Consider the following 8918-nt stretch of genomic DNA (forward strand, 5'->3'; position numbering starts at 1 on the left):
TCTCTTGCTAAACTGCTTCCTTTCATCTACCTCCCTTCCCACTTAGAAAGGAACACGATGGGTGTGCATTCTGCTCAGAATCTGATCTTAGGTTTTCCCCACTAAAAGGCCTGAATTGGTTTATCCTTTTGCTTGGTGTCTTTCTGGAATTGGACTAACATTAAAATGTGGTGTTCGTCATCCAGGCCCTGCATTCTGCAATGCTCCCTTGTGTTAACCCTTACAGAGGAAATGAAGTCAGCTCACTGGCCTGGCTGAAAACAAATCCCTTTGATCATAATAGTACTTGATCCATCTCACCGCAGGATTGTTGGATCACTAAATTAACTGTGCAGAAAGCAGCAGGAGAACACTGCTGCAGGAGAAGGGAGAGCAGTCCCTTTAGGGCTGTCCATCTTACATCAGCCTCAGCAAACGATGTGGTTTTTCTACACAGCTGAGCTAATCTAATGACTGCTGTCCACATCTACACATCCATACTGTCTTTTTCTTTGCTTGTACTGGCATTCCTTTAAGCCATTTGTGGTGTTAACCACAGAAAACCGTTCAGTATTCCTCTGCATAGCAGGAGGTTTCAGTGGCAGGTCGTTGTGGAACTTGAGTAGCCTGACCAGCAAAAGAGAAGCAATGGAAACACAGCAGGGAGCCTTGACAGTATGGTGGTAGGTTAACAATAGCAGTGTGCCTGAGTAATCTGAGCAGGTACTTCAGCAGTTCATGAGCTTTTTGTAATCTTTATTAACCAAGTTGTTTTGTATGTTTTCTATGGTAAGTCCTCCAGCAAACACAGACATGATTATTGCTTTACAGATCTGAGATGGCTCCACATATGTTAGATGATTATTGAATCATTATTTGCTAACTGATAATACTGCAAAGTTACTAGCTAGTCATGATACAGGCAGACAAAACAGTGCATTTTTAATCAAATCTTATCACAGGAAGATACTTGGCTATTTTAGTGAGAAGCAAATTGGAATTCAAAGTGCAGTGTGTTACTGTAATTTTATTGAATTTACTGCAAAGGCCTTTTTTTCCTCCCTCTTGACATTAAAGATATATGGTGTCACCTCACAAGAAGTTTGAATACCCATAGAAACGCACTGCTCCAAAAGATTTGTTTAAAGTATGTGGGGATTAGTATAGTTGAGAAGTGTAAGTATTTTAGGTTACATGTGCTTATCAATGAATCTCCTGCTATTGACAGAACCATAGAATTATTTAGATTGGAAAAGACCTCCAAAATCATCAAGTCCAACCAGCACCCCAGTACAGTGACCCCTGAACCATGCCCTGCATGCCACATCTACACATCTTTTAAATACTGTCAGGGATAGTGACTCCACCACTTCCCTGATCAGTTTTGCTTGACAACCATCTTGGTGAACAAATTTTCCTTCTATGCAATATAAACCTCTCCTAGTGCAACCTGGTAACCATTTTATCTTGTCATATAACTCTTTTGTCTCTTACAAGTCTTCCCCTATGCTCTAGTAGACTCACAACAAAAGAGAACATATTTCCTTAAGGCCTATTCTACCTATTAATTGAATCAGGATTAAAATCTACCTTCAGAGATTTGCAGATATATAATGGTACTGGATGATTTTAAAGCTCTAATTTTGAACAGGATTTTGTTAAAGTAGTTCACCAGAAAATTTACCTTTCTGTGGGTCTGTCTCTATGTAAAATGAATTTTGAGCTGCAGGTCCCTTGCTGCTCAGTAAGTTGAAAGAGGACTGTGACATTCCTGGATTTACTTTGAGGTTTCATTGAAATGCACACACAACACTATTGAAGGTATCTATTCAACCAGTACAAAACCGGACTACCTTGATTCCCTGTGCTTGGCTAGATGAGGGTTGTTGTGGTTTCACCCAGTACCTTTGGTGTGAAATCTGTAGCAGAATGGGAAGGAGGAAGAAAACCGTTTGGTTGGTTTGCCTGAACAAGTGGCAGTTCCATTGTTTGCAGGCACATGCATGTTATCTGGATATGACCCCTATCTTGGACAACAGTAGTTACTTTTTACAGGTTAGACTTTAACAATAACGCTTGACAATTGCAAAAAGATCACTCATGTTGCCCAATTTCAAAAATATTTACATAGCTTTTGAAAGTAATCAGCATGTTACAGCTCTTTTTGTTCAGAGCACAGCTCTCACTTGGCTATAATGGAAGCTTCCCTGTGACTCCAAAGAGCTCAACTTAGGCTTTCCCGAGGCTCATCCATAAAACAGAGTTGGAATCAAGGATAGCTGAATGATTTTTGACTGCTCTAATTGTAGAGACCACCTGTTTTCTTTTTATGATCTCCTGTCAACTTCCTTTCACATACTTTGGTATTTGCAGGGAAATAAACTAGAGGTCTGCAACCTTAGTCATGTTCACTTCACCATCGTAATTCACTGTGAAAGAGTCTGCAATTCAGTGAAGTGAGTGTGGACAGGAGATGTAGTGCATAGTTAATTGAACCTGTATTTTTAAACTTCCTAGTTCTTTCTATCCCGTTATAATGTTCTGAATATAATGGGAATTGAAAGTATAATTTTGCTTATATAAAATAAAAATAAACTAGTGCCAAAAAAAAAAAAAGAAGAATAGGGTAGCAGGTGTACCTAGGTTGGTAGCTGAATGTCCTGCATACACTTGCACTTGAGGTTACTGAGAAACCACTGTGCAGGAATAGGCTGTTACCTCCTGTATGAGACCCCTGCTAGAATCCATAGGTGTAATTTAGCTGTGAGTGTGATAGGTCTTTTGTTATCAGTGTGTGAATGTAGATACAGAGAATTACTGAGATAATTTCTGGTTTCTCTGGAAGCTGAATTCTCCCAGTACCAACCTCTGTGCCCTGACTTGTCTTCCTTTCCTATCTGATCCTGCTCAACTCTCACCTCATTTGGCTTCTGCCTTGCAGCTTTTGTGCTTGTGTGTCACCTATCTCCTTTGGCAGCCATAGCTTGCCGTTCCCTAACCTGTCTGCCTGAGTTTGTAGCCTGGTGTTGCTGTGATCTGTTTCAGTGATCTGATCTTGTGTGAACTATGCTATTCAGGGACATGATCTCAAATTACAGGATGTGTGCTTCAACATGACTTTGGAAGTGGTTGGAGGATTAATGCTATGAGCTAACAAGCTGAATCACACTGTATCTGATCAGGATGAAATCATCCAAGGGCACAGTGGTAGAGATGCTTAGCCACAGCATGTTTTTTTGAAACTCTGCAAGTGCAGTATAGACAAGCCTCTTTAAATTGTTGGTAGTTAATTTCCCTCTGCCCCCCTTCCTCCCCCCTGGAATTTGAAGTATTTCATTACTTTCCTCATGCTACTATAAATGCTTTTGTCAGAGGCTGGTCATCTGCACCACTGAGTTTTAGTGCATCTAGTCCAGGCAAATGAAAACCTCTAATCTCTAACCCTTAAATGTATCGTGCTAAAAGGGGGGATTTTTCTGAACTGCTGATATGAAGTGTGAGAACTGCCAAAATACTTAAGCTGAATAAAGATTTTTACTCTCAGTCTTTGTCTAGTCTTGCTGTTTTTACTTGGGGCGTAACAGCAAATAACCACCATGTTTCATTTTTCATAGATGCTACCAGACCTGAAGGCAGACAACCAGAGGCTAAAAGATGAAAACGGGGCCTTGATCAGAGTTATAAGCAAACTTTCCAAATAAAAGGTTTACTACAGCAGCAAGTAACGGTATTGCACATCACTAGTAACTCCAGTGGACCATGGTATGGCAGTCACTGGAAGTGTGGGAAGATCCTTCGGAGACTGTCATTTTCAGATATCCTGCCAAACACCCTCTTACCTGTGTGTTTTTTTGTATCAAGATCATTGTTTCTGTTAAAATGCAGCTGCTGAGAAGATAAAATGACTGAGAAATCTTGTTTACAGCCACAGCATAATAAGGAAAGTATTCAAGGCCAGATACGCCTCAGATATTTAACCAGTAAGCCTTAGTTGTACATAAACACTTTACATCAACAACAGCTTTCAGCTCTCACAGACGACAGTTACTCAATAATGTTTTTGTTGTGCCACAATTCCCATTTTTTTCTTATACTCAGTTTTTCTTTAAGATTTAAGTTTGGATTTTTTTTTCCCTTCTAATTTTTCATGTACCAGATTTTCTTGTACAGTGTTTTCACAGCTTTACCATTTGCAGAGACCACACACCCTTTTAAATTACATAATTTGTGTAGCTAACTAGAGTTGTATTGTCCAACCACCTGGAACAGAGATGTTTGGTGGAACATTTGCTTTCACTGTTTGTGCAATATGCATTTACTTCCTATACAAAATGCTTTAAAAGTCAGTTGAAACTAGAAATATTTTAAGAGTCCTGTTTTCTGCCTTTATTGGTCACTTTAAAAAAAAAAAGAAAAAAAAAGAAGTTTGTAGTGAAAGACGTTAGATCCTGTAATCGTCACATTCATTTGAGCAGGTACTGAGTGATGCTGTATATATAAATGTGTACTGGTTTGATTTTTCAGACCACCACGTGGCATGCTTGAATATATTTCCCTATTGCAAATGTCTGTTAATGCAAATTAGGCTATCCAGAATAGTGTGTTTAACAAAGTTCGTTAATTTTTATGGTATAAAGAATTTAGACATTGTACATTGTATGGAGCCCTATCTTTACAAAAGGTCTAAACTATATAAAAACTTTATTATCCTTTTGTCCCATTTTTTTTCATTTGATAGTGTTCACCATAATAAAAAAATGCATAAATATAACTGCTTCACTACATTTCACATACCTGTATTTATCTGAGTGCTGTCCAAAACAGTTGTGCTAGCCAAAGTAATGTACTAAATCATTTGAAAAGCATAACCCATTACACTTACAATAATGTTTATATGCACTGTTGTTGCCATGTGAGAAGGCATCCAATTTGATAACACCATGTCAGACCATTTTATACATTTCAGTGGCCTTTAAAAACAAAAAAAGTACTTAAGTGAAGATCGTTTTTGTTAGGAACAGCTTTTATATTTTCACTAAACCATTCAAAATATGACATCTTATTGGCACATAGTTTATTGCCTAAAACCACTGAACAGATCAGCCATTAAAACAAATTGTACATTGTAAAGCTTGTAGTAGCTATTGTATTATTGATTATATTGTATACTATATTAAATGTGAATTTGTACCCCTTCATTTAAAAAGGTTGTGTCCTACTGCCTACTTGGGGGGGGAGGGAGGGTTAGCTTTACAGGGGTGGGATATGTTTTGGTTAGAAAGACATGATGTCCTCTCTCTGTTGATTGGTTTTTTGAAGATGTAAGGTTATGCTCTTACTACCAAGCTCAGGATTTTTGATTTTAAAGGTACACGGATAGTTTGAGATATCTTATTGTAATTGATCTGTATGAGAGGTGGGTCTGAACCATAGGGACTTCCATTGTCTTATGCTAACATAAAGAATTGAATGGCTGCAACATATTGAGTTCTGTTACAAGACAGTTAGGCATATTCTGGATTATATTTGGTAAAGTTTGGGTGCCTGTGAATGATTAAATACGTGTTTCTAATATTTTAGTGTTTTATATTTAGGTTATTTATTCTTTATATCTAAAAAATGAATGGCTACTGTGCTATATTGATTTTATTGGTAGTACTGAGCAGACCTTGTATCTGCATGAAACTAGTTGCAAAACCCACTATTTTGGAAAAAAAAATGTATTTTGACATATACAAATAAACTGAATACAAAATATTTTAAATGTGTGAAAGTTTTACTGATAAGACATTGAAATTTGTTATGAATTTAAACCATGTTATAAGTTTGCTATTTAAATTCTTTGGTGGGCATTTTTCATTCATTGCGTTACTTGGATGCAAGGTTCAAGTACCTTTCAAAGATTGTAATCAGATTGTGATTATTTGCACATCATTGTACATGCACATCTGTAAATGCAACAGTAAAAATGCCATATTTATGCAATCTGTAACAACTTGGACAAATGTTTATATATTTTACATAAACCTGTCTGTGTGCAGAATCTGAGAACCATTTTTTACGTGATATTAACCTAATCTCACAAAGCAATTGCTAAACTTGTGTCATTGTCTTATTGTTCCTGATTGTGTTCAAGATCCAATATATCCTCAGAAAATCCAGCTACCATAGAGAGAAAAATGGGTCATGGAAGACTATTTTATTATGGAAGACTGTTTGCATGTAAGAAGTATATTATTGCTGGCTGGTGACTCTGACCAGCTTCCTTAAATGACTAATGCCTTAAATGGTAATTCAAACCAGCAACTTAGACTTTTAGGGGACTTGTCACAGTATGGAGAGGGATCTCTGTGTCCAGAATTAACGTCAAACACAGAGGCATGGAAGTAGCTGGTGTGGAGAGTGAAGAGGCAAAGGGCCTGCCCAGAACCAGCTCCAGCCATGGAGGGAGCCATAACCTGGGGAAAAGGAATGAGTGCAGGACACTTGAGTGGGAGGAGAATACAGGAAGCATGGCTGCATAAGGACTGCCTGACCTTTATGGCTCCAAACAATAGCAGTTATCTAGAAGAAAAATCTCAGGAGCTACAATTTCATTTCTTGTCCACCTTGTCTCCTTTATAAACAATTTCCTCTGAGCCTTCCTAATTCCTACTTCATACTGTTTTACTGCTGTTTCCTTGCCAGATCCCCAAAAGCACAGTTATGATTCATAGCGTGCAGGTCAATGCATTAGTTTACTCAGCACCAAGTACAAAATGTGAATCTCAGGATTCACTCATTTAGAAGTACTGTCCTAGCTAAACTTGAGTTGTGCTTACATGAACATTAAACTGGTACTACTCTTACCTGTCCAGTATTCCTAGCCACTGTTCATCTGCTGCCAATAAGAGCAATTGAGTTGCCATACAAGGGTCCTCTCATTTCTATTTTAGGAAGAGTAGTTACTTAAAATGCCAAAATATAATGGTAGACAGGAAATCTACACCAAAAAAGAGCAGGAGGTGAGGAAAAAGTACGCCATGATGTCAGACTAGGAAAGGCAGGACCTTGTCAGAAAATGAATGGTTTGCATGGTGGCATCAACAAAATTGGCCCCAAGTCAAGAGTTCAAGGCCAGGCCCCGTCTCATCCAAGCTCCTGAACAGAGAAATGTCCAGTGCAGCCAAAAGTATGAGTTACGGCTCACTGCTAGCTCATAACACTGTTCAAAGGAGGTATTAATTTATTTCTAAATTGAGTATGAAATCATTACATTGACTTGTACTTGATCTGGTGATCCTGGAAGTGTCTTGACTTCCCACAGCTGGCGCTTTACTGTTGTTTTATGACTTGTGTTGAGGTATAACTCATCTCAGTAGCTCATCAGCTCCTCAAGAAAGGAACAAGGACCCTTTTGTCTCTGCCCTGTTGCTGTGGTCTTGTGACAGAATATAAATGGAGGTGGCTAAATCTGCCACTCTGAAATGTGGTGCAGCCATAGGTCCTGGGAAGCTCCGGGCTGAGCCTCCCTAGAAATAAGAGTGGGCAAGGGCTTGGCAGCTGAGGCCTCAAGCCTGTGCAGTGTGGAGAGTGTAAGCAACTCATTTTTAGTTACACTTGAAGTCACTCATCATCACCTTTTGGTAATAGCTTCAGTTTCTCTAACTTGACATGGTACAGTGTGGCCAGTAGTTAATGACGGCTCTTTAATTGTGCAACTGAGGGATTAATAATGTTTCATAGATGAAATTTAATTGGCAGTACAATCCAGAGGACTCTTACAGCAAAGCATGACACAAATTCACTATACAATACACATTTTAAAAACCCAATGAAACAAACTCCACAGCCACTACACAGTTTTTGGGGGAGGGTACTTTGAAAGAGAAGAAACCTGTCAGTGCATTGTAGGGCGTTGCTTTCCCACTTGCTTTAAAGGTTCTTTTGAACAGTTCTGTTGCAACTCTACTGGTCACTTCTGTGAAATTACAGTTTTTTCCCCACATAGGGATAGCTAGCCTGTCTGCTAGGGAACAGAAGAAATGCTCTCAAGTTTTTCAGAAGAAGCTCTTGCTATTCATGGTTATGTACACACTGTTACATTTAGCTATGGTGATTCAGCTTCCTCAAGTTCTTAAATTAAAGCCGCATGAGTGAAAAAATGCTGGCAACTGGAGTTACTTGCTTTACATTTGTTTTGATTGCAGGAGCAGCAGTGGAGCTGGTTAGAGAGTAGAAGCAAATAATATTTTGCTCAGCCTCAATATAGATGTAAAATAAGACTAGAAGTTATGTGACAGGTGACTGCAGGTTCCTGCACTGAAGACAGAATTAAAAAGCAAAACAAAACCTCCCAAACTCACAATTAATTGCTCACTTTAAAGGGAGACCTGCTGCCATACTGATGAGGTAATCGGCTATTCCTGCTTGTGTCAGCACCTCCCCATTTTGTATCACTGATTAGATAGGAAAAGTATGTAGCCTTTAGAGAAAGGAGGAACTGTTCAGTTCTTTCATCTGAAAACATCACCTGTTGGATGTCTAATGTTTCTCATCTGGCCCAGGGACAATTACAGCAGGGACAAAAGCCCCACATTCCAACTCTAATTATTTCGCCCTTCTTGCTTGGGTTCTACATGTCTGTTTTGCAAACCTATTCAAGCTTAGCAGGAATAGTTAGCCAAGACAGTGTGATTCATCTTCTGGTGTGGTCTTTACCCTTTGCTTTATTTGCTGGCGAAGAAAGAAAAAAACAATCAAGTATGGTGGGAAAGAAGTTATTTATTTATTTATTTAGTACCATCTTCCTGGGCTCCCCCTATTGCTCTACAGAGTCCTTGGAGCAGAGACTCACTGGGCTGAATTGCTCTTAGAGCAAACCAGCGCCTGCTGCACTGCCTCGGGTGGGACCCCAGCAGGACTGGCTGCTGCACCTCCCCCTGCCTTCATCTCTCCCC

General features: G+C 39.1%; 1 protein-coding gene across 4 annotated transcripts in view; it reads left to right on the plus strand.

Moving 5' to 3' along the window:
- The window catches only part of PPP1R12A (protein phosphatase 1 regulatory subunit 12A), a 112573-nt gene extending 106837 nt beyond the window's left edge, over positions 1-5736 (plus strand). For all 4 annotated transcript variants that reach the window (XM_059846860.1, XM_059846861.1, XM_059846859.1 and 1 more), the window contains one exon: positions 3594-5736. Coding sequence is in view for 2 of the 4 variants with exons in the window: in XM_059846859.1 (XP_059702842.1) it covers positions 3594-3680 (87 nt within the window). In the remaining 2 variants the exon portion in view is untranslated. The remainder of the gene's footprint in view (positions 1-3593) is intronic.
- The last annotated feature ends 3182 nt before the right edge of the window (positions 5737-8918 follow it).

Source organism: Haemorhous mexicanus, chromosome 5 (genome assembly GCF_027477595.1).
Source record: "Haemorhous mexicanus isolate bHaeMex1 chromosome 5, bHaeMex1.pri, whole genome shotgun sequence".
In the NCBI taxonomy this organism is placed as follows: Eukaryota; Metazoa; Chordata; class Aves; order Passeriformes; family Fringillidae; genus Haemorhous; species Haemorhous mexicanus.